The sequence below is a fragment of the Phoenix dactylifera genome, chromosome 1 (genome assembly GCF_051530095.1).
Source record: "Phoenix dactylifera cultivar Ajwa chromosome 1, Ajwa_hap1_PhDact_Kaust_v1.1, whole genome shotgun sequence".
NCBI lineage: Eukaryota > Viridiplantae > Streptophyta > Magnoliopsida > Arecales > Arecaceae > Phoenix > Phoenix dactylifera.
In genome coordinates this window covers 61110732-61136253 of record NC_143190.1, presented here as the reverse complement: position 1 = coordinate 61136253, position 25522 = coordinate 61110732, and the positions used below count along the sequence as shown (strand labels likewise).

Below are 25522 nucleotides of genomic sequence, written 5' to 3'. Positions count from 1 at the left end.
TCTGGCTTCTGTCTACTATACTTTGGTTTTGATCGTCTTATCTCTTGCTGCGGCTCTTTTCCCTTTTTCATCACCTTCTATCTGCTCCGCATTCAGTAATATACGAAGCAAGGTGAGTTATTGCATCCTATTATTTTGTTTTCTGTTATTATGTTGTTTTTTTTTAAATGTTTTGGTTTTTAATGGGTTGATGTTCGAAATAAACTTCAGATTTGAATGCTTCTAAACATTTTTAAATATTTTTCTTTAAAAAAAAATGGACTAGCTAGTGAAGAATTTCCTCTGGCCATCTTTCCTATTTCTTAGATATTCATATAGTATGATGGAAACTTTTGAAATCTTGCTTGGTGATGGGGATGCGATTCTACTGTTTAAAGGAGGTCAAGTGCTAGCTACAAGTTTATTTCATGGAACAGATAGTTGTTGCTCTGGTGTTCTTTTAATCATTCCAGCAGACCAGTTTTTTTTAAGCTTTTTATAAGTGAAATAGTAATTTTCAGTTCTTTTAAAAGCAAGCTCCAGATTCTCATTAGAGTTTGGCAACTTTGTGAAGAGTGATGCAATTTGGCGCATACTCGGAACAAATCGGATATATAGCATTAGAAGGTATTGATAATGATGATTGGATTCTATATTTTTCTCTAATTTTAATAGTTATAAATTGTACTGCTTGAATGACAAGAGTTTGTTACCTCTTCTTTTTTTTTATTTTTTATTTTTAAGAGAGAATTATTTGAGTATGTAAAATTTCACCATATGGCTCTCTTGTATCAGAATTCTTGCAGCAGTGTTCTTAAATATTGAAAAACAAAGATTGGCTCACCAATAGATTGAAGGGGGTCGATTGGTAGCAGCGTGTGAGTGGGATCACACACAATGGATGCACTCGCACGTAAGCATGAATCCATTTTTGTGTCCCTCCCCCCTTAGAAAAATGTGATTACATCGAAATCTTACTCTCATGAAAAACTTGTGTATTTTAACTAGGTGCTCGAATGGCTTTCTGTGGGGGTTCTATATGCTCCTACCATGGTGGAGATACCTGTGGTCTTGGCAGAATCCTTTACTCCAACACTTGCATGAACCACTTCTTGGTCATCTCCATCACTGTGCTTCTCTTCTTCACATTCTTCCTGAATTTCATCCGCAAGGTGTCATCGAGAGTAGTTCGCATGCAGACACTCTTCCGGCTCTCTTCATCAATACAAATATCTTCTATGATCTTCAATGTCTCCTTGGGATTGGCTTATCTAGGCCTTGGGTTATGGATGCTGGAGGAAAAATTTAGGAGGGGGGAGGGCCTTTTCCCTCTGCATTGGTGGCTGGTGGTGTTGTCTCAAGGTGTTACTTGGGCTCTTTCTGGCTTAGCGGTGAGCATCAGAGCCAAACAGCTAGGAGAGGCCTTCGTCAGGGCCTGGTCAGGAGTCACAGGCGTGTTTGCTGGATTTCTCTGTATCTCCTCCATCTTATGGATCCTTGTAGAGAAGAAAACATCAATAAAGATTGCTCTTGATGTCTTGTCGCTACCTGGTGCCGTTCTTTTGCTGCTTTCTGCCTTCAAAGGATCCAAAGATGCCGATGACTGTGAGATCATCAATGACTCTCTTCATGCACCTCTGAATATCAGGTCCTATGCCAATTCTAATGATTCAGATGGCTCTGTGACTCCTTTTGCAACTGCTGGCTTCTTCAATAGAATGTCATTCCGGTGGCTGAACCCTCTGATGAAGAAAGGCTATGAGAAACCCCTGGAGGAGAAAGACATACCTCAGTTATGTGAGCTAGATCGAACTGAGAGCCGGTACTCTTTGTTTGTGGAGCAACTGAACAGACAAAAACAGACTAAGCAAACAACTTCACCATCCTTCTTATGGGTAATACTTTCTTGCCATAAGAAAGAAATTCTAGTTTCTGGGTTCTTTGCATTGCTTAGGGTCCTTACCTTGTCAGCTGGCCCGATGCTTCTAAATGCCTTCATCAAAGTGTCTGTAGGCATGGGAACTTTTAAATATGAAGGTTATGTGTTGGCCTTTGGAATGTTTGTGGCAAAATTCTTAGAATCTTTGTCACAGAGGCAGTGGTACTTCCGAACCAGAATGTTGGGACTGCAGGTGAGGTCATTGCTATCTGCGGCTATTTATCAGAAGCAACAGAGGCTGTCAAGCTCTGCCAAACTGATCCATTCTTCAGGGGAGATAATGAACTACGTTACGGTTGATGCATATAGGATAGGCGAGTTTCCAGTCTGGTTTCATCAAACATGGACAACAAGCCTCCAACTTGGTATTGCTTTAGTAATTCTTTACCATGCTGTGGGTCTCGCGACGATTTCTTCCATGGCTGTGATAGTACTTACTGTGCTCTGTAATGCTCCTGTGGCCAAACTACAGCACAGGTTCCAGACAAGGCTCATGGAAGCTCAGGATAACAGGCTAAAGGCTATGTCAGAGGCTCTGGTGAATATGAAAGTGCTAAAGCTCTATGCGTGGGAAACACATTTTAGGAAGGTCATTGAAGGGTTGAGAACAGAGGAGTGCAGGTGGCTATCAGCATTTCAGCTACAGAGGGCATATAATAGCTTCCTCTTCTGGTCATCTCCTGTAGTGGTCTCAGCTGCTACTTTCTTGACTTGCTATCTTCTTGAGGTTCCACTATATCCTAGCAATGTGTTCACCTTTGTGGCCACATTACGTCTTGTGCAAGATCCAGTGAGATCTATTCCTGATGTTATTGGAGCTGTGATTCAAGCAAAGGTCGCATTTGGAAGGATAGTCAAGTTTCTCGATGCAGCAGAGCTGCAGAATTGGCATGTTAAAAGGAGGCGCAGCGTGGACCTCAAGCACCCGATAGTAATCAAGTCATCAAACTTTTCTTGGCAAGGCAACCCATCAAAACCTACGCTCCGAGACATAAGCTTGGAACTTAAACCTGGGGAAAAGGTGGCTATATGTGGCGAGGTTGGCTCCGGAAAATCAACTCTTTTGGCAGCCATTCTTGGAGAGGTTCCAAGTACAGAGGGCTTGGTAAGTTTTGATCAATGATATAACCTTCCATTTTGTGGCAGTTAAGAGTATTTAGTTTCCACATTAAATGGTTTCTGTCATGCTCTTTAAAAGAATACGAGGCTCTTAGTATGTGTGTGTATACCGACAAGTTTGTCTGTCTGCAAGACATACTAATGTTCTGTTTCCTTAACACTCGTGCATTTATATGTAGTTTCCATCCTGCAAATAAAGCTTCAGAATTATACTTGTGGGCTGCATGTTCATACCTTTATCTTGTACAAATGCATGTTAAAGGTTTGATTATGCACTTGCTCACAGGATGTTGATGTTTTCGACTAACTTTCTTTTGTGGTTTTCAGTTCTCCACTAACTATACTGAATTGATGTATTTAGGAGTAACATGTCCTTTCTTCTTGAAATAGCAGATTCAAGTCTGTGGAAAAATTGCATATGTTTCTCAGAGCGCATGGATTCAGACCGGAACCGTACAAGAGAATATCCTCTTTGGGTCTGCCATGGATAAGCAACGATACCAGGAAGCACTAGAGAAATGTTCTTTGGTCAAGGACCTTGAGATGCTACCCTTTGGAGATCTTACTGAAATAGGAGAAAGAGGGGTGAATCTCAGTGGTGGTCAGAAACAGCGCATTCAGCTAGCCCGTGCGCTGTACCAAGATGCAGATGTATATCTCTTGGATGATCCTTTCAGTGCTGTTGATGCCCGTACTGCTACTAGCCTCTTTAAGGTAATGGTTACATTGTGTGCTTGCTTTGTGCTTAATTTTCCTTTGGATTGCTGTATAAGATTTTTCCGATCGTATGCAGGAATATGTCATGGGAGCTCTGTCAGCAAAGACAGTCCTATTGGTGACACATCAAGTTGATTTCCTTCCAGCCTTTGATTCCATATTGGTTAGTCATCAGACAATCTCCAGGAAATTATTTGACTGCTTCTTCCCTATGTGAAGTGCTCTTTCCTCCACCAGTGATGTCCAACTTTGTAATTTATATGTAACATAGGAATTATCTGCGACACTAAGATTTCCTTCCTAACTTTAATGAATACTTCGAATAACCATGTTTTCATGTCGATTCATTTTCTTTCTGGATTCTCCCGGAACAGTGAACACCATCACCACTCTTACTTAAAACTGGTTATTTTTCTCCAACAAGCTTTTCATAAAATTCTGGTGCTGTAGTATTATTTGTTCAAACCACCTTTGCAGTTTAATATAGTGTGCTGTAACTTTAGCTAATAATCCAAGAACGCTATCTGAAATAAATGACTCATGCCCTTGACAGTTGATGTCTGACGGGGAGGTTCTGCGAGCTGCTCCTTATCATGAACTCTTGGTTTCAAGCAAAGAATTCCAGGATCTTGTCAATGCGCACAAAGACACTGTTGGTCCTGAAAGGCTTGAGAAGGTTGTTTCTCCTAAAGATAGCGGGATGTCTACGAGTGAGATTGATAACACTTCAAGTAATAAACAGCAAAAGATGGCAAAATTATCAGGAGAAGTTCAGTTGATTAAAAAAGAGGAGACAGAGAAAGGTGACACCGGTCTAAAGCCGTACTTACAGTATTTGAATCAGAACAAAGGCTTCTTGTATTCTGCATTGGCAGTTCTTTCTCATGTGATATTTATAGCTGGGCAGATTTCTCAGAACTCATGGATGGCTGCCAATGTTCAAAATCCTCAAGTGAGCACAATGCGGCTTATTACAGTGTACTTGGCAATTGGGTGCAGCACAGCTATCTTCTTGTTATCTAGATCTGTGTTTGTAGTTGTCTTGGGTCTCCAGTCATCAAAATCCCTGTTTTCTCTTCTTCTCAACTCATTATTCCGTGCGCCGATGTCATTCTTTGATTCTACTCCTCTGGGAAGGATTCTGAGTCGGGTAAAAATCTAAAAAGCAAAACTTAGTTATAACATATCTCTTGAGATGCCTTCTGGAGAATTTCGATAACGTAACATGTTTGGATCTTATGCAGGTCTCTTCTGATTTGAGTATAGTTGATCTTGATGTGCCATTCAGCTTAATCTTTAGCATCAGTGCTATGATGAATGTATACAGCAATCTTGTGGTGTTAGCTGTTGTTACATGGCAAGTATTATTTGTCTCCATACCAATGGTTTATCTAACCATTCGCTTGCAGGTAACATTTATAACTGCAGTATTTGGTGCTAGGTTGTTCCAGAAATCCTATTTTGTTTATTTAAAAAAAAGCAACCATGGTGCAACTGTATATTTGGATTCACAGGCATACTACTTAGCTTCTGCAAAGGAGCTTATGCGGATCAATGGCACCACAAAATCTCTTGTGGCAAATCATTTAGCCGAGTCCGTCGCAGGAGCCGTTACGATCAGGGCCTTTGAAGAGGAAGATCGGTTCTTTGCCAAAAATCTGGAACTTATTGACAGAAACGCCAGTCCATTCTTCCACAACTTCGCGGCGAGCGAGTGGCTGATCCAACGATTAGAGACTATGAGTGCTGTTGTTCTTTCAACATCTGGCCTTGTGATGGCTTTACTTCCTCCAGGAACTTTTAGTTCTGGTGAGTTATATTTTGTGTCAAACAAATGCTTGACTTTGCCGCTGCAACCTCCATTCATTATGTCCTTCAGGATCATGCACATGTTCTTCCATAATACTCATTTTATTTAGAATGAACAACTCCACACAAGATATCTATATTACTCACAGAAAAATCAAAGCAGCAAAGAAGTCCCTTCCTCGCCGAGCAGCCACTACAATTTAGCAGTGCTCTCGAAAGACAAATCTTCCCTAAGGGCAGGCACCATCTCTGGAAAAAGATAAGACTACCATAAGTTAGCTCCTTTCTATATGGTTGAATGACACATTATATTTGTAATATAACTACTAAGAGCAGCATCTCGAAAATGATAAACTGATAAAAGTTGGCTTCTTTCATTGTTTCACGAAAGTATTATACCCTTCTTGCAGAATTCATAGTATTATTACAACAGAAATAAGACAATTATTTGAACATACAAAAGACTCTTTTCTGAAGGAAGCGAAAGTGCTCGACTTCCTGAAAGTATAATCTTAAGAACATGCACAGATGCATTATTATACTGACCAATATCTAGGCATTTATGATGAACACATACTTTTCTTCATGCATGCCTTATGAGCCTAGATCAAGATCGGTATTTTTAAAAATTATTAGTCTTTGAGAATAAATATATACTTATCTGGTTGCTCACTTCTGGGCAGGATTCGTTGGGATGGCACTATCTTATGGCTTCTCATTAAACATGTCCCTTGTTTTCTCGATTCAAAATCAGTGCACACTTGCAAATTACATCATCTCTGTAGAAAGGCTGAATCAGTATATGCACATTTCAAGTGAAGCCCCAGAAGTTGCAGAAGGCAACCGGCCTCCACCCAATTGGCCTGCTGTTGGTAGAGTGGAGCTCCAAGATCTAGTGGTGAATAACTCTTGTTTATGTTCGATTCAAAAATAACATTGTAAACACTGTATTTTAGATGTTTGTGCTTACAAATCCTATATTTTAGCAGATCAGATATCGGCCGGATACTCCTCTTGTACTTCAGGGAATCAGTTGCATATTTGAAGGTGGGCACAAGATTGGGATAGTTGGCCGAACTGGAAGTGGGAAGACTACTCTAATAAGTGCACTGTTTCGTCTTGTTGAGCCTGCTGGAGGAAAGATCATCATAGATGGCCTCGACATCGCCACAATCGGCCTCCATGATCTGAGGTCTCGTTTTGGGATAATACCTCAAGATCCAACACTTTTCAATGGATCCGTTCGGTACAACTTGGATCCTCTCGGACAACATACGGATCAGCAAATATGGGAGGTAATAAATCTTTCTTCTCATGTTGTTAGATCTCTATAAGTTTTAGGAACTGCGAACTGCTTTAGCGAATGATGTTTACCACTATCTGAGTGGAAACTTGCTAGTTTTAAGTAAAAAGGACTTTCAGATTGGCGACTCATCTGGTGAATGATCCAAGTTGATTAGCGGACTAGTTAAGACATTATTTTGAGACGGGTGCTGAGGGCAGAGCGCATCCTACTTGAGGAGGGGGGGGGGGGGGGGTGTTGATAACCCTATGTTGAGTGGTATCTAGCGGATGACAGGCGATTGTAAGGCCTTTCAGGCCGTACATGTATACCGTAAGATGAACAGAACTGCAGACAGGGTCGCCTCCTTTACTGCTCAGCATTCTGACGAGGTCCTTTGGACACACCATGGGATCTTTCCTCCATTGCTTTATCATTTTTTGTCTGGATGTACTAAAAAAAAACAAACAAAACAGAGACAATTAAAAGAGAGAGTCTCTTTATAGTTTCCACCATTAAAATAGGCCTTGTTGTGTCTAAAAGGAGATGATGTAGTATAATTACATCCAAATCAGTAGATATTTCAGGATTATTTGCAAGATAAAGTCTACAGAGGCTGCTTTAAAAGGACTACCGGATGTTAGAGTACCAAAATCAACACCATCAATATCTAGTGGGGTTGCTTATTTGAAGCCATATGCATTATACAACTATTACATACTGTTTTCTTCGCCTTTATACCTATATGTTCACCAAATAGCTCTATATTTATGTGTGTGTTCAGACAATGACAACTTTTCAAGTAATTCAGACTAGTTTATGGTTGTTAAAACCTCTAAGGGGATATTAATATTACTATACTTTCTTTAGTCGCCATTGTAACTATTATTGCTGTCTGGATGTATTTTCTTGCATGTTTTGAAGGTCCTTGACAAATGTCAGCTACGAGAAGCTGTTCAAGAGAAAGAACAGGGGCTGGATTCATTAGGTAATAATCGATCTCCATCGTATGTTTTTTGTATATAATATTAACAGCGACCGACATTATCTTCATTATCATCAAATTATACTAACAGCGATGTCATGCAGTTGTCGAGGATGGATCGAATTGGAGCATGGGGCAGCGACAATTATTCTGTTTGGGACGTGCCCTGTTAAGGAGAAGTCGCGTGCTAGTGCTAGATGAAGCCACTGCATCAATCGACAATGCCACGGATGCAATTCTTCAAAGAACCATAAGAACAGAATTTGCAGGTAGCACAGTCATTACTGTTGCTCATAGAATCCCAACAGTGATGGACTGCACAATGGTGCTTGCTATTAGTGATGGTGAGTTCCCTGTGTCTATGTAATGCAAGCTCAGTCATCACATCAAAAATTAGTTCTTCTGCCCTGAAACTTTTAAGGTCTATGCATGTATATAAACCAAAAAAAAGGAAAACAGCATAATTAATAAGACTAATTACCAGCTATGAGCAGATGATATTTCTTGCCAGTATAGATTCTAGTCCAAAATGCTTTTACCAAGCATTACTCATCACTAAAAAGAAGGGCTAAAATTAGATTTTAAGTTGATCAGACGAGTAGCAAAGCCTTGATCTTTTCTTTTTTTTGAGGTACAAAAGGATGAAATGCATGTACTGTCACTGTGTCACCTGATTTCGAGTCTCCATGCTTAATTTTCAAGAATTTTCACATTTTGTCAAGCCTACTTGGTGTCCTGTTTGTCATGAATATCAGAATTTCTTTACCATGCTATATGGCATTTTCATGAGCTAAACTCTGTAGATAATTGTCTCTTGTCGCTAGTAACTTCCTTTAATTCATGGGTAGACATTTATATGGCGTTTTCTGACTCGTCTAATCCTATTTGCGGTCTTCTAAAGACCTCCTTTTTTTTTTAATTCTGCTGGTGGTAATGAATTAGCCATCTCCATCACAAAATTGAGCGACTTTTGCTATGAAAAATTCCAAGACAGCTTGTCTCCCCTCTTTTTTCTCCTTTTATCAAACCACAGTCTTAATGGGTACATTCTGTGATTGATGGGTAGAATCTTTCATCTCATGGGAAGCTGTTCCTTTTCTGACAGGGAAATTAGTGGAGTACGATTGCCCACAGAAACTGATGAAGAGTGAGGGGTCTCTGTTTGCGGAGCTTGTCAAGGAGTATGGTTCTCATACTTCAAATGCTGAAATCCAGTCCACAAATTCACAGTGAAGTTAAAACTTCGAGCTCCCAGTTTTGGTTGCATTCCAAACCCGGATTCGATCAGGAAAATGGAGGTGCCTCAGTTCTCATTCTATAAATACATGATAAAGCTGCATCATCTTTTCCAGTTATTTGAAATCAAATTGCTATCTCCATCCACACCCGGTGATTAACTGACTGACTGCACCTTGGACATGAAGTGGGTAAGGAATACTCATATGGCATTTCTCTTATTTGCTCATGTATTTATAAGGCTTGTTCAGGATACTGTAGCAACCTATGCCGTGTATTTCATAGTACTCTACTATTTTCTGGAAAATTGCTGGCCGAGTATATATGGAGACAGGACTTTATCTTAAAGCCTTTGCATTGCTTTATTCTTTTCCACCTGCATATACTGATTTGGTTCTCTCATATTGCCAGCAACTCCTTTTATGAATTGGATGTGGTAAAAACTCAGCTCTCCAATGCATAGACCTCCCATTAAAACAAGAAATGTGATTTCATGAGCCTTTTTTCCTTGCTGTGCATCTTATTCTTTGATCGAGTGCCGATACTAGGGCTCAGCTCCAATCTTCTGATCCAGTTCATGTGACATGCATGCCAAATGTGATGTTCCTAATCACAGTAGCAAAGGCTTTATTGCAGTAACTTCATCTGCTCTTGCGAATCTCAACAGTCCGATCATCCGACTGTATGATTTCAAGTAGGACTGAGAGATAATGCTGCAAGGAAGCTGCCAGTCACCCACAAGCCTTCATTTTAAAACATGGTCCTGTGGAATCTGTGTGACATGCCTCCGACCAGCTGAGAAACCTTTTCTGAATATTTCCAACTAAGTTCTCAGGAGGAAACCATGTCAACAGCGAAATGCTGTTAATAAGCAATTATTTAACTCCACACAGTTAGAGGCGGACCAGAACTCGACCCAACTAATGTGCATCAAGCATCATTTGAGAAATGTACAGAATTGCATTTGATAATGAGGATTTCACAGCCCTCTAAGGAACTTGACAGAAACTGATGATGGTTGTCTAAAAGTTTCAATGGTCATGCCTCATCGTTTAAGAACAAAAAGGAATGAATGCTATGTGTAAATCATGAAACTATTTCAAATTAACCGATATTCAAAGATATAGTAGTTCTGCTATCTCATTAAACACGGCCCCTCCTAGTCTTTTCATTCCTACAGGATTTTGGAAGCTGGGACTTAACGTTCTCAAGCAAAGTTAAGAACAGGCACCTCTACTCTAGCCAAACGAATCCCTGTTCTGTCCTTTGAGATCACTAAATCATCCTGTGAGACCACTGGTCAGATGGATCTAAAAACCTCTAACACCCCCACACTGACAGCCGTTACAAGAACCTTCTTCACAGAGTTCGCATGATTTAGTTGCAGTATCTTGAGTGTGCCAGACTTTGTGGGCAGTCCTCAGCTCTACAGCTCGTGCCAAGCCCTCAGCTATCAGTCTTCCACAGCCGACACCAGTTCTGCAATCTTCAGCAAGTGCAAAACGAAGTGTCCGTCTTTGAAGCAAGAAGATCAAATCCCTTGGGTTGGAAGAAAGCTGGCTGAAAGAAGAAGATACTTTGTTCATCAACTCTCTCACAGCAGGAGACCTTGCAAAGTTGGGGAAGAAGTGTGGGCTGATTCTGGGCGAGGAAGATTCTGCAGGGTATATTCAGAAGATGGAAAACCTGAAAATCTAGTGCTATAGACTTAGCTGAGCAGTTTGTGCAATGTTTGCTTCCTTCTATGATTATCCTAACTCTTCCACTTTTGTTCCTTGTTGTGCCTTAGCGCAAGCGTTTTGTACAACAAGTTTTGAATGGAAGAATATATATGGGTTATCGGCTTTCAGTATTCACTGGGTATTATCAAACGAGTCCTCATAAGCAGGAAATGGGGAACTTGGTGTCTGCAACCTCTGGTGAGTAATTCATCCAAATAATGCAGCTACTGTTTTGGAATGTTGATGGGGGCTGACCTCTAAAAGGAGGATAATTAGAGCAACCATTAAGGACTCAAAAGTGTTGGATTGTATGCCTTCAGGAAACTAAATTGAGATGGGGCATCAGGAACACTTACACTGTTAGTCAATGTTATCACTTCCTCATGCATGGGGGAATTGTTTCCGACTTTGGACAAGTTGTTTGGAAGCTACCCATACCAAAGAAAGCTAAACTATTCGCATGGCTTTGTTACAATAACAAAATTCTGACAGCCGAGAATCTAGCAAAGAAAGGAATAAGAGGCCCAGCTTCCTGCCCACTCTGCTCTAATAGTGGCGAAACAACGGATCACCTGCTGATGCAATGTAGATACTCAAGAGAGTGTTGGCACATACTGCTGTTAAGCCTTAGGATACCGGAGATACCATCATCTTATCAGGATCTTTGTGGAAAATGGAGAGCAGAGGAGGAAGTGAAGAAATGGTCACCAGCTTTAGAATGTTTGGTTGCAACATGCTGTTGGTGCATATGGAAAGAAAGAAATCAGCAGATTTTTCAGTTCGAAGCTATGAAGTAAAAGAAACAGTTCGAGCATCTTATCGAATCAGGCTGATGAAGGCGACTGGCAGCTATGAGCAGAGGAATGGTTAAAACCATAAGACTGGGTTATGAAAGAGTGCTGTTTATCTAGAGAGGTTTAGAAGCTTGGGAGGATCCATTGAAAATGCCACTAGCACAGACTAAAAGAAAAAGCTTGGATAGTTCACAAGGTCATGGAGACCTTGGATATCGGCATCATTGCCAGATCAGTCACGTTCAAGAATACAGTGCCAACGAAGCACTAGAAGTGTGAGGTTCTTGTATTACATATCAAGTTTGTCCATCTTTTGAGACTATACTGTGATTTTCGCATCGAGAAGCATAGGATGCCTGTTCTTATTTACCCATATCTAATTAATGATATCCTAGAGTGCGGGGAGTACCTTACTCCTTCCACTTTTCTCCAAAAAAAAAAAAAGATATAGTATTTCTGAGAGAACATATATATATATAGAAGTTAGAGATTCAATTGTTTGAGATACCAGAAACAATAGGTGCTACTTGTTGGATGAACTTGGGTCACTTTGACACCCCAAAATAGTCCAAATTCTCGACAACTGCAAGGCCTAGCTTGACTTACGAGGAAATCCATCTATACATCATCGACCCTGCAGAAAGATAAGAAATTTTTCTGTGAAAATACTGATCTTAACAATTATGAAGCATATTCATCTTTCAACCTGATTAGCTTAAAAAAACACACAAAAAAAAGAAAGCAATTCTTTGAAGAAGAAGAAGAAGAAGAATTAGTTGACAGGTGAAGTCCTTGCTTCTATGATCCCAAAGGGAGATAAAATGACATCTGTTCATCAAAAAGCATATTCAAATTAGTGCCTACCAATTTGTCTTCATGGTCCACCAATTATAGCATTCTCAATGTCCTCTCTACTCAATGCATAGCTAAATCTCCTCTCCACATCCTTCTCAAGATCTCCAGGTCCACTCTTCAGGTACCTGTGACATCAAAAACCATAACCAGCCAATTTAGCTAACAGCATCAGACAATGATTTCATCAGAGACTCAATAGCCAGGTCAGATGGAAAAACTTTTCTCACAGAGGCACGCTCTGCTCAAGGAACATATATAGAAGTTCAAATATGCTAGATGGATTAACTTGCAATTGAAAAATCTAACATAAAACTGAAAAAATGAATTAGTTTATGATAAAAGTAGATCCAGCCAAATCAAATCATGTTCTAACATTACAAACCAACTTTCAATAAAATTTGCACAATGCATCCAACCCCTGCTTTAACGCTATATGATTGAATATTGAAATCACACTGTAACCAGAGGTATCCCCTAGGCAAAATAATATACTGATCCTGTACTTGTACCCTGTCAGCAGTATGTATCAAATGCAAAAGTTTGGCTTTATGTAGGCCACGGAATTCAATGCTCTCATCCATGAACTCAACTCGAGACTCAACTTTAATTGAATGTGTTGCCAACAAATGTTTAGTCCAACATTAACCAACAAAATGAAGTGCTCTAAGTTCCATTAAGATGTGGAAGCCATAGGATTTTTTGTTTCTGAGAAAATTAGCTAATAACACAAACCAAAAGGAACAGTACAGTGGCAACCCATTGTAAAGCAGTTCTTCAAATTGTGTTCTCTAGGTTTGGCCTGACCACACGGTGTTCAAACATTTATAATTAGTATAGATGTATTCAACAAAATTTGCAAATATCTTAAAGAAAAGTAATGCTCCTTCTGTTTTCATTCCGAAGGGCATGACACTCCACAATGAGCTCTTGAAGAGTCTTGGTTCAACAGATTACACCCAGTACAGCAGATACATTCTAGTTCACGGCCTCAAAGCACAATTCTGCCTACATTTATCTGTTAAAAAGAAACAGAGTGAATCATGAATTACACATAAGAGATGATATTTTCAATGCACTTGAATTGTTGAAGTGTGCTGGCAACAGCAGCCAACATCCTCTTCAGTAAAGGATGCAGGTGTGCAAAGTTCTCATGCTAGATGACTCATTTAAGTGCGAGATGTCTCCATAGACGTAGAAAATCAAAGTGCATAGACCTAGAAAATCAACAGCAGCGAATGAAGGAATCATTATTTTACTGCAACTCCTAAGCTTCATATAATCAACTCATTTCTAACAATGAGTATCCTAGTTACAATACACACACATCATTTTTTCTGAAACACGAGTTATGTGCCCAAACCCCTTAATTTCTCAAAAAATCAAACCCAAATTAAATTGTCTCAAAATTCTCCGAGGTCAAGTCACCTGTTGGCATAAGTGGTTCATGAAACAATTCCTGAGCACAATTCAGCCACTATCCACCTAATTTGTTGGATATCTCTTCACCTCTCTCTCCATATAAACTGAAGGCAGGGAGCACAAAATCTACAGGTTGCATCTTCTACATCTATTTCAATGTGGCCGTGTATCCGTATATTGTTCCACTAAACCAGCAGTAATCAAGAAATACATATATTGAATCACAAAAGCATATAATAATCTCAATCAACTTTTTAAGTTATAAAAATCTGATCTTTCACATGCAAGTATCCATGGTGGAATCAAAATAAAAGTAAGCATCTTTTTAAGCAAATCAACACCGATACATCTTAAACTAGGTCGATGAAACCTAAATAAATATTAAAGATTCAAAACTACGATAACTCGAACGAACATACATCGAATGACCCGATATAAATTACAGCCATAAACAACTTCTGACATATAAAATCTCATCTTCTACAAATCTAAATACATTACATCTCTCGTTCACATGCAATGGTGTCTACGCACAAACTCGAACCAAAAATTGTCATTTTTTCCAGGAAATCAACCGAAAGTTTCCATCCTTAACAAACTCAAACCACTACAACGAATAAGAACTCACCGAATACTACATATTCCAAAGCATGATAAATCAAACCACCAAATAGCAAACTAAACAAGATTAAGTTCATGGAAAGAAATCATTTTCAGGGGACCTTATGTAGAGATCGGTGACATCGAGGGAGAGCTGGGCGTGCCAATCGGGCTTCTCCACGAACCACACCGCCCGGTCCTCGCGGCTCTGATAGAACCCTAAATTCTTCAGCCACGCCTCTATACAAGGGAGGCTGTGGGAGTAGAGCGGCTTCTTCTTGTCCGGGAGCTTCTTGAGCCACTCCTCCTCGGCGGCGGAGAGCTCCGCCGACGAGGGTTTCGAGGAGACTAGGGTTCCCCTCCTCCTCCTCCTCCTCCTAAGGGAGAAAGCTAGGGTTTGGGGACGAGAAAGGAATTGGGAGAAAGGGGGAGGGTAGAAGGCGAGAAGCCGATGGGCGTTCTCTGGGAGGGTGGTTCGCGAGGCGGTGAAGAGGTTAGCGTTTACAATGGGATTCGGTGTCGTAATTGCCGGCATCTTTTCTTGGAATTCTGACCTGCTTCCTTGATAGTTTTCCCCGGTTGATTGGAAAGCGAGAGCTGAACGGGCAGCGGCTGAGAGGAAGCTCTCTCCGCGGAGAAGGGATTGAATCAGAAGATTTGCCGCTTCTCCCAGCAAAGATGGAATTCCTGCATTGTTTTTTTTTTTTTTCTTCTTGTTTTTTTTTTTTTTTTTTTTTGGTACACCTGCTCCTTCCTTTGGTATATGAGTACAACCAACAAAATAAAAAATTAAAAAAAAAAAAAAAGCTGTCTAAACGGATCGGAAGCACCGCCTGGTTCACCTAGAAAAAGCCTCCTGAGTGATGTACCGCATAGGAGGTCACCCTATATTTGCCTTTCGATAAACATGTGTTATCCTGAAAGCACCACAGTCCTCAGTCATCCTCCGTATGTCCTATACCAGCGACAGCCCGTCCTTTATGGTGTGCCGCCCACCGATCTTCTCAATTACAAAGGCCGAGTCGCTCTTCAGATAAATATACTCGGTACCCAGAGTGCACCTAGTGTAGACGACACCCTTTCATACCGCCCGCAACTCCGCTCCAATGGCCGAGGTGTCGTAGACTCTACATTGTTGAGATAGTTATGCCGCATGATGTTCCTATCCTTATATGACTATAATTTTGAAATTATATAAAAATAACTATTTTCAAATATTCAATTTTCATAACAATTCTAATTTTTTTTCCATAAATATACGATCATACCAAATTTCAATTAAAAAAGAGTTCTAAAAATTCTTTATTCTGACGAGGACTACAAGGATAAAGAACTCCGTCTTACTCAGACTTTCGATGATTCTACGAATAAAGAGATAATTCTACATCTTCCAAAATTTAAATTCAAATTGGTTTGTTGGTCAATGGCAAAGTTTATTTTTTTATATTAAAGAAATAATATAGTGATGTCATACACAAGTGATATTGTCCAATTTTTCGATTTTTATAATTTTATTTTTAGATTTGTTCTTATTTAAATCATATTAATTTCCTGTCAAAAAAGAACCTAATAGTTAGACTAGCACGAGTTGCTCGGATAGAACTCTGGAATTTTATATATAATAAGAGGAACTTTATATCCTCAAAGTCTAAATATATAATGATTGGTTGAGTAAAATAAAAAGATGGCTCAGCACGAGGCTTCCATAATTATGGGATCCAGGAGGAGCTAGATGTATATTATTTTTTAAATGTAAATTATAACAAATACCAATTGAAATGGTTATGCCATAGATTATGTCTATTCTCACTTCGTTATAATATTTGAAATAAAATTTCACTGATGATATTTTTAATCATGAGATAAAAGGAGATAGACATATACCAATTGAACAGCTTACAAAGATTATTTTTTTTGTCAGAATAGGTTCATTGGATATTTCTAAAGAGGCTTTTCTTGGAATTGTTATATCAAGCAAAAGTAAGTTAGATCACGTAACTCTTAATTACGAGCATAATTGTAAACCTTATCTTTGCTTTGTTTTGAGCCATATGGTGATCAAATTAAGCCACTTGCAAATGGCCGACGCTAGGGTTAATACCAGGCTTAATCAAGATTAGAGATAAGCAAAGTTAGATCTTGAGCTTTGATTTTCTTTAGAGAAAGAGAGGGATTTTAAGCCCTTAATGAACTAATAAATTTTATAGTGACATGGGTGGGACTGAAACATAAGTCCAACAACTTTACCAGTAATTAATTGAAACCTAAATTCTCGATCTTTACTCTCAAAATCTATAACAAGTCAAATTTGAGTTGACCTAACTTAATCAAGATTGATCCAATTAGAATAAAAAAGATACATGAGTACTTTTAGACTCATGACATATTGTCCAACAATTTACCAATTGAATTAGTTGAAACTTGATTTATTGATCTTTATTCTCAAAATCTTGAGCTTTACTCGGTCTAATAAAGAGGCCAGTTTGATAAGAGCCGAAAAGCTAAACTGAGTTTGCGGATTTGCTGGAGTGAACCCAAAACTAAAAAATAAATAAAATATGCTATATATTGTACCTCGCTCCTTCCCTTAACACAGTGGATGGTGGAGCTTCATCTCACCCTCTTTTTCAATCACGACGCTTTACAATTAGCTAAGTTGGTCTAATTTAATCATGGCTATTACATCAATTGCGGTTGTCGAGACTAGAGAGGGCATGTTATTATGTTATTTCAATGACCATCTATAATTAACCATGATGGTCCTATGTAATCACAGCTATTCTATCAATTATGGATGACTGTAACTAGAAGACGCGCAATCCGGATCATCATGTTATCCCTCCTTTCTATTGTTCAACTAGCAACTTTTAATTGCAAGAAATTATTAGTTGGATCAGATCCACTGTGGACCAATCTAATTAATCCAACCAAAAAGTAATGCATATAATAATAATTTTTGTGTGTGTAATAGCAATAATGCGTCCTAGGGATGGCAATCGGGCGGGTCGGATCATAAACGGGTCGGGTCACATGCAAGTCGGGTTAGAAAATCATAAATCTGAACCCGATCTGTTTATTAAATAGGTCAGAATTACAACCTAAACCTGTCATATTTAATAAACAGGTAATATGACCCGACCCGTTTAACTTGTTTAATAAATAGGTAACTTGTTTGCCCAATCCGACTCGACTTGTTTAACCTGTTTGCCCAACCCGATCCGTTTAACCTGTTTGGACCAGTTTAACCCGCCCAACCCGACCTGTTTAACCGGCCCAACCCGATCTGTTTAGACCTGTTTAGACCCGTTTAACCTATTTAGACTTGTTTAACCTGCCCAACAGTTAAACGGATTAAATGGTTTAAACGGGCCAGACATCTAAAATCCGTATCCGATCCAATTAATAAACAGGTTAAACGAGTTGACCTATTTACGATCCGAATCTGTTTAGGCCAAACCCAAACCTATTTATAGCGGGTCGAATACGGATCGGGTTGGCGGGTCGAGTCATATTTTGCCACCCCTAGCTAGAATGAGTATATTGGGCATTCTCGCTAGCTATTTTTCGCCGGGTTACAAACCCAAGCCTCATCGTAACGGAGGCTTGACGTTTTCGTGACGGACGTTATGTAAAACTGTACGCTCCGGAGCCACCGGTTGGCCGCTAAAACCACCCGGGATCTTGGTTTTTCACCTGTCCGGATGCTCGTGACCTCGAAATTTTTTACTTGGAAGAATTCACAGACGCCAGTCCCCAGTTGTGGCTGGCCGTGCAGCTCGTCAGCACAAAAGATTCTCTCTCTCTCTCTCTCTCTCCGAGCAGCTTGTTTTCTTTAAAGCCCATCATCGCTCCGTGCTCCCTCCCTCGAGCACACTCCGTCCCCATCTCCCACTTCTGGGGCCGCTAAAATCTTAAACCCTAGATCAAACCCGCGTCCAGGGACGAGAACCTGGGCGGATCCGGCGGCGTTAGCTTCGATCTTGGGGACTTCTGGTACGTCAATCCTTCCATCTTCTCTTGGTGCACTTCTGTTTCTATTGGATCGTTATAGCATGCTAAATTTGTCCAAAAGATGATTGAGAATGTGAGGATTTCTGACGAGCTTGTAGACTTAGAGGAAAACATTAATGCAGTTCGTCTCTGGTTGATTTAATAGGATAATAAGTATTCGGAGTTTTTCTCCTTGAATTAGGGACCTTCTGATTTGATTTTCTAATTTTAGGCTCTCCTGGTTCTGGTTTTCCGCTCAAAAAGATAATTTGACACCTGATAAGGCCTCGTAATTAGGGGGGAGAGGTTATGTGATCTGCTTATAGTTTTGCAAACGCTGATGAAGTGGAATTCGATGGGGATTGTGGAAGAAAACGAATGTATGTTGTACTGTTAGGATATCAGGGCCTGTTTTGTATTGCTTTTGTCTCTGTTTTTGAATTCAAAAACCCAAGAAGAAAAGTGAACCAAACCTGAGCAGCATGCATGACGAAGCCATTGTGTTTTTCTAAATTGTTTGTAAATCTTTAGAATGTTTGATAGCAAAGATTTATTGCTTTCAAGAGTGAAAATAAAAGGCAAGAGATAGCTAAAGTTTTGTGCAGATGCTATAATTTGTAGAAAAGCAAAAACACAAAAACAACAATGATCTACACACTCCTGGCCCAGCGTAAGTGTGAGGACCCATGCGAGCATGTGTTTAGTCTCACGCCGGTTATTCGCCAAAAAAATTTTGGGTACTTATACAGGATTAAGAAATCCAAATAATACCTTCCGGCTAGCTTTTTTGGGTGAGATCCTGAGTTGTTGCAAATGGTATCAGAGCAGACCCAGCCTATAGCCAACATGGGCTCATTAAGGCTGACCATGGGCCAATCGTGGTGTTTGTGATTAGATTTGAATGGATTTAGATCCTTAGCATGACGAAAACGTTATGTTTTAAACGGAAAGAGAATGTGAGGACTCATGCGAGCATGTGTTTAATCCCACATCGGTTATTCGCTAGGAAGATCTTGCGTACTTATACAAGATTAAGGAACTAAAAAATTATCTTTCGGCTAGCCATTTTGGATAAGGTCCTCGATTGTTACAATAAGATTGCTCGGAAAATCTGAACATGAAATTCTTCCATTAGAACAACTGATTACATCAATAGAATTTATGTGCATCAGGATTCTCCAATCATGAAAACTACACCGTGTAATTTTATTGATACATTCTGTTGGAAATTATTCTGTCAATGTAGAATACTTTGATTCAGTACTCCTTTTGGCTAGTAACAGTAATGTTCTTTAAGAAACTTAGCAAGATCTATGTTTATTGTGGTGACAACCTTTCCAGGAAACCTTCTTTTCATTAGCTCCAATTCTGTTCTATTTAGTGGGTTCTGATCTGAGCTGGGCAAATGCCAGTTCAATAAGGTAACTGGAGCTCTGAAAGACAACAACTGCCTTTTCCTAAGAAGATTTTTTGATTAAGAATGCAATTTGTGGTTCATCATTTGATGTAGATGACAATCATGAGAAGATTTTCTTACAGATATCTGATTGAATGAAGTCTGTTTCTAGTATTTCTTTCTTTTAATTCATTTGTAATTCGATTTTTAATTCCTTAATTTTATAGTCATGGGATCCCTCTTTTAATTTATTGTTCAATAGCAGAGTCTTGATTCAAATGGAGATGATTGTCATGACATTGGTTGTACTTATTGTACTTGGAGCTCTTTATCTCATCCCAAGATCAAAAAATAAAGGTAGCATCACTCACATCCTAAATCTTTTGAGCGATATATGCTCTAATCATGCCAATTTTCCACCTTATTTTATCCATGTAGGTAAAGCTAAAGGAACTAATACCAGTGCTACGTCAAAGGTACATTAATTAAACATACAATTACCAATTTGTTGGATATTTATTTTGGTTTTGTTATTTCCTATGCTTGAGATACTTAAGAATGCCTAATTTTTATGATAAAAAATGATTAAGGCTTAGGGTGTGAAATATATTACTAAAATTTAACTTGTTCTTTATTGGCATCTATACAATTAGAAAATTTCTTTAATTTCTTCTTTATCCAAACTATATCTGCATATATTAATTGAATTGATTTTTTTCCCATGCAATCAGGACTGTCTATCAATCTTGCGCATCATTTCTTAATTTGATGAATTTGTAAATATTGGTCTTCATGTATCTTCTATGTCTTGTATAGACGAGCTGGATGGAAGGAAAAATTGAATCCATATAACTACATTTTGAAATCATAAATCAGTGATTAAGAAGATTCATGAGACATGCTAGTAAAATCTTTATTAATGAAAGAATAGAACATAGGGGACAGAAGCAGGAAGCAGCTGAGTGAATTTAGTGCCCGCTCATGAAATTGGTGTTTCTGATTCAGTCTGCTAGGAACTTGGATGGCATGTCTAGCATTTGTGGGAGGACTTTTCTGAGACTGCTCAATCTTCTATCCTGCTATGATCATGCTGCACCTTAATCCCTGCAATAAACACAAACTCATCCCTGTTAAGCCAATCCAAGGTGTCCCATTTCTGGTCAAGTTGTGATGGTCATGCCATACAGAATGCAGGAAAGGAGTTAGGTCTAAACTATCCAAACCAAGGGAATGGGATCCAGTAAATATACCAATTTGTCCAGTTGCCTAGTAGTTTTGCTTCTATTCTGCCTTTGTACGATGAGTTAGGCATGTCATAGTATCTGTTGTTTTCCAAATCTAACTTTTGGCAATTGTATCTCTCAATTTTTTTTCCCAACTTGTCAGCTAAATTTACCTGTAAGGAATTTAAGATTTTAAGCACTATAAGATCCGAACACTGAGCCTTTAATCTTTAAACGATATGCCAATTCCATATAGCACTTATCACACAAAATATATGAAAGCATAGTGCTTTATATGGATCGTTGTGCACTAGATTGATACATCTCATGCTTAAGTTAAAGAAAAAGCTTGCAGACATGGGAGGAGGGAAACTTTTTTTTTTGTACATCTTTTTCTTTTTCCATGTACGTTATGTATGTGACATGTATGTGTTCTGACTGTACAATGTAGTACTCATGTAGTTTGAATATCTTGTTACAAATTAGAATTTCCCTGTTAGACATTGGTTCTTGAGCAATTCTTTTCTTTATATTTGTTGCTTAGACATTGAAGACTTACACACAGAAAGAGGTCTCCCTACATAATAAGAGAGATGATTGTTGGATCATTGTCAAAGGAAAGGTTGTATGATGTAGTTTGTATTCACACTATTTTTTCTTTAAAGTTTCATGATAGCAAAATAGTCTGCTTCACAAAGCAATATCTTTGCTCTCTGTGTAGGTGTATGATGTTACTCCATATGTGGAGGAACATCCAGGTGGCGATGCTATACTAAACAATGCTGGAGGTGATTCAACCGAGGGATTTTACGGGTCTGTGCCTGTTATGGAAAGTCATGTTTTATTTTTCGTAAATAACATGTTGTTGTAAGTTAAACTTTGATTGGTGTTACTTTGCAGAATGACCTTCTTTCCAGCCTTTTTTGCTTGCACTATAATCATCAAAACTTTCTTCACTCCAATTCTGATAATTGAAATATAGAAAATTTTAACAATTTGATGATTTCCTACTAATGATTCTTTGTTAATATATCTGTTACATGTGTTACTTGCCTTGTGTTTTCAGTCAGTTGGCTCCAGGCAGCAGCTGATGTATGCGAAGTCCCACCTGTATTTTTGTCTCAATCCATCTGAATAGTAGGACAATGTCAAGCATTGAGTGGAATTTATCAAAATCAAATATGAGTGCATCATGATCAAATATCATCAAGCTGATCACTCTTTCGCTCAATTTAACTTTGTCAAAACTCAGGACTTCCTCTTCTATATTAGCTTGAGTCTTAAAAGAGATAGGAGTTTGACAAGATCTGGCTTAGGCTTTGCTTCATCATCTGTCCATTGAACATGCTTGTCTATTAATAATTTAATATATAGAAAAATACCTTTTGATCTAAAGCAGGCTTTTTCTGTTGGTTAATAACCCATAAAAGTTATTAGTATTTTTGTTAGGTAGAATAATTTAGTTATAGCTGAATGGTCGGGAAATCTCATTTTGATGAAATCTGATTGATTTATACTGTTTTTTAGATGACAAGAAATGTAATACTACCTTAATTTTATTTTCCTTTTAAAATTTTCACCTTGTTTCTCCTGGGGTATTTAATTTTCTCTTTTCTGTTTCTGCAGGCCACAACATGCTACTCGTGTCTTTGACATGGTTGATGAGTTCTACGTTGGGGACCTGAAGAGCTGAAGTTTAAGCTATCTGAAATCTGAAACTTAGAAAAATTCCGTGAGCTCCACATCAAATGCCTTCGAGAGTATTGCAGGCCTAATTCAAAACTAGTCTAGTTAGCAGATAGACAGTGCTATGTTCCCTGTAGTGCTAGTGTAGTTTTTCGTAGAACTGCAATGACCTGTGGGAAGGTACTCTTCAGTCTACCTCTTAAACTGATTCGAGCAACTTTCAAAAACTATGTTGAGAATTAACAAATTATTTGCGAATTTCTTGCTAACTCAACGTGCTTGCTAGCAAAAACAGTTTTCAATCTATGACCTCGTAATATTTGAACTTTTTATCAGGTCTTTTACTTCATTTTCTTTTAATATGTATCACTTCTTTCTCTTTATTTTTACAGAATGGCAAATTTGTGTTCCTCTATCTTGGGAAGTTGATAAAGAGTGAAAATACAGAAAGAATTTTAGTATATATGGAAGAGAAAGCTCAAGATGCAAGAAATTTGGACTGACACTAGTGAAAAATGTTATGGATGCAAGAAATCTGCAATTTCAATCATGCACAATCTGCGAAGGACCAAAGTTGGAAAACCAATGAAACAAATTTGGGCTCTCATCATCATTACCCACATCTCTCTTTTTGAGGCCGTCTCTGGCATCTGCATTTAGGGAAACAATTCTGCGTTCTAAGCCACCCGGAGGAAGGTGCTTCCTATCTATCTCCTTTGCCTCATCACTTTTTTGCATCAAGATGTTCTTAGAAGAGAGGGAGCAAGGAAAAGGAAGACATCTCATGGCGCATATCCATTCTCGAGCACTGGTTGAGTTCTAATCATTGTTGCAGAAGGCATCCTGCTCCTCCCAATCCAGACTGCCTCCAGAGCCTCACCCTCTTCAGCCTGCCTTGCCATCTCTTCCCTTTTCCTCTTCTTAACCAACCTAAACATCGCCATGGCGATCAAGCTCATCAAAACCAACCCAACTACTCCACCTCCAATTGCCGCCACCCAAATCCACCACTCCTTCTCTTTCCCTTGTCCCGTCACCGGAGGACTGTCCGGCTCCTCCAATGGCACAACGATTGCAAAGTGGCCTGTGCTCCTCGTCGTGCACACATTCGACGATGCTAGATCGCCAAGATGCACTGTTCCATTTGGTCCGAATCTTGCACACTTTGCTGTAGAATTCGACCGTTTTGGCAATGCAGCTCCGGGGAAGCTAATGGAGATGGCAGCTCCAGTCGCCCTGAAATTGAGCTCCATGGTGCTATTGGAGCTAGCATCAGATGCATCATAAGCTAGGAGACCAATGACGGACCCAACGAGTCTATAGCCCGTCACATTGTAATAAGAAGCAGACCAATTGCCCCAGTCCTGGGAGACGACAACCAGCCTCCTGACGAAAGGCACAGCAGCAGCTCCTGGTGGAATATGGAAGGCAGTAAAGTTGGCACCCTTCCTCCATAAGCTCCTGCTCCTCAGCCTCAAGACCGAAGCCGTCATGCCCGATAGATTCGCTGGGAGGGAGATGTCGTACACAACGCCAGTGCGATGCCCCTCCAACGCTTGGAAAGCGTGATCTCGGATTACGGAATCCAACGCGTCGGTGGCGGAGATGTTGCTCGGGCTTTGGCCCGACGACAGGAGAAAGCAAGAGGAGAGCAGCAATATGGAGAACCAAAAGCGGCTTCGATCCATCGATCCAATCGAAAGCACTTGAATTTTCTTCAACAGTATCTCAGCTCGCCCATGCATTGAATCCTTCGCAACTTCTTTCGTCGATGAGAAGCTCTTTGGATGGGTTGAAAGAAAAGATGGGGCGAGAAAATGGAGGCAGGAAGGGGTGTCACAGGACCGGTAGCTGGAAAGATGAGAGAGGGAGCCATCACAAATCACAATTTGCTTCCATGGGAGGCGAGGAGAAGGGCTTTAAACCGCTATTTTCGGGATTAATCTCTTCTTCGTAAGGGGGTGTGGGAATGTTTTCATGGTCGAAAGAGCTGTCAAAACGCGTTTGGTTTAGCTTCGAAAACAACGAGAGAACGACGCCAACGAGGGGTGGCGGAAGGAACAAGACACGCAGAAGAGAACAGAAAACGGCTGGCCAAGCTCTAAATATAAACGAAGACAAACAGGCGCGTGATGCCGGTAACAATGGCGATGGTTGTCGTTTTTCCAAACTTTAAAGAGGTGGGTGCGGTCGGCGTTTCGGACGGTTTCCCCGTGGATGGCAGCGGATTATTCCAGCTTTGAACGGCTGCAAAGCCGATGGCGTGGATCAAATCCACTCGCACAATCTCATGTCAACCTTGATCCTTACAGAGTCTTTCAGACATTGCTCAATTGTTTAGACATGGGCTCAGCATGATACGTTCAATTGAAGGATCATTTATTATCCTTTCAAAATATATGTTTCAAATACATGTCAATGGCGTGATAAACAAGGAGATGGGAAGCCAAAACTTTAAGAGATCAATTAAATAATGATTGAATTCGTAGGCTTGGTACGAATCTATTTGATTTCTACAAGAGAAAATTTGCATGATTTATAATGACAACCCATTTGCGGCTCAGGCTGATTTGCTTTAAATTGATCTAATTCTATAATGCAGGTATCGCTTTAATAAAAGTAATGTTAGGCAGCACCACTATCCATCACTTTATTCAAGAATCTTGATAGGGTAGGAGGGCATTGTCATGATTTGTGGAGTGGTTTGGCAAATCATTAGGTGCCACTCATAATATGAATATGGTCCAACAAAAAAAAAAAAAAAAACTGCTT

At 39.5% G+C, this 25522-nt stretch overlaps 4 protein-coding genes across 8 annotated transcripts; 2 read left to right on the top strand and 2 right to left on the bottom strand.

The window, feature by feature from the left end:
• Positions 1–754: 754 nt before the first annotated feature.
• Positions 755–9414, top strand: LOC103713508 (ABC transporter C family member 10-like). Of its 2 annotated transcripts, XM_088708539.2 has the most exons (12): positions 755–892; positions 988–3023; positions 3431–3751; positions 3831–3917; positions 4308–4904; positions 4999–5163; positions 5269–5563; positions 6247–6461; positions 6553–6858; positions 7770–7833; positions 7935–8174; positions 8936–9414. In XM_088708539.2, the coding sequence occupies exons 1-12, from the start codon at positions 877–879 to the stop codon at positions 9061–9063; spliced, it is 4470 nt and encodes a 1489-aa protein (XP_088564665.2). In that variant the 5' UTR covers positions 755–876; the 3' UTR covers positions 9064–9414. The 2 variants fall into 2 exon arrangements, with proteins under 2 accessions (XP_088564665.2, XP_088564661.2); XM_088708535.2 differs by having other exon boundaries at positions 4999–5563; positions 8936–9257.
• Positions 9415–10150: 736 nt separating this feature from the next.
• On the bottom strand, positions 10151–15134 carry LOC103713490 (uncharacterized). Of its 2 annotated transcripts, XR_605073.6 has the most exons (4): positions 14578–15134; positions 12446–12561; positions 12090–12215; positions 10151–10626 (listed from the first exon to the last, which is right to left on the bottom strand). XR_605073.6 is itself a non-coding variant. In XM_008800444.6 (3 exons), the coding sequence occupies exons 1-2, from the start codon at positions 14988–14990 to the stop codon at positions 12456–12458; spliced, it is 519 nt and encodes a 172-aa protein (XP_008798666.4). In that variant the 5' UTR covers positions 14991–15134; the 3' UTR covers positions 12035–12215; positions 12446–12455. The 2 variants fall into 2 exon arrangements, 1 of the variants encoding a protein (XP_008798666.4); XM_008800444.6 differs by lacking the exon at positions 10151–10626 and having other exon boundaries at positions 12035–12215.
• A 3173-nt stretch (positions 15135–18307) lies between these two features.
• On the top strand, positions 18308–25255 carry LOC103713493 (cytochrome B5-like protein). Of its 3 annotated transcripts, none has more exons than XM_008800446.6 (7): positions 18308–18448; positions 20107–20198; positions 20280–20317; positions 21609–21686; positions 21786–21877; positions 22691–22930; positions 23143–25255. In XM_008800446.6, the coding sequence occupies exons 2-6, from the start codon at positions 20120–20122 to the stop codon at positions 22755–22757; spliced, it is 354 nt and encodes a 117-aa protein (XP_008798668.1). In that variant the 5' UTR covers positions 18308–18448; positions 20107–20119; the 3' UTR covers positions 22758–22930; positions 23143–25255. The 3 variants fall into 3 exon arrangements, with proteins under 3 accessions (XP_008798668.1, XP_088564654.2, XP_089782379.1); XM_088708528.2 differs by having other exon boundaries at positions 21786–21931; XM_089926253.1 differs by lacking the exon at positions 21609–21686 and having other exon boundaries at positions 21786–21931.
• Positions 23251–24495, bottom strand: LOC103713491 (uncharacterized). Its single transcript, XM_008800445.6, has one exon. It carries the CDS (start codon positions 24493–24495, stop codon positions 23533–23535), a length of 963 nt encoding a protein of 320 aa, XP_008798667.4. The 3' UTR covers positions 23251–23532.
• Positions 25256–25522: the final 267 nt, after the last annotated feature.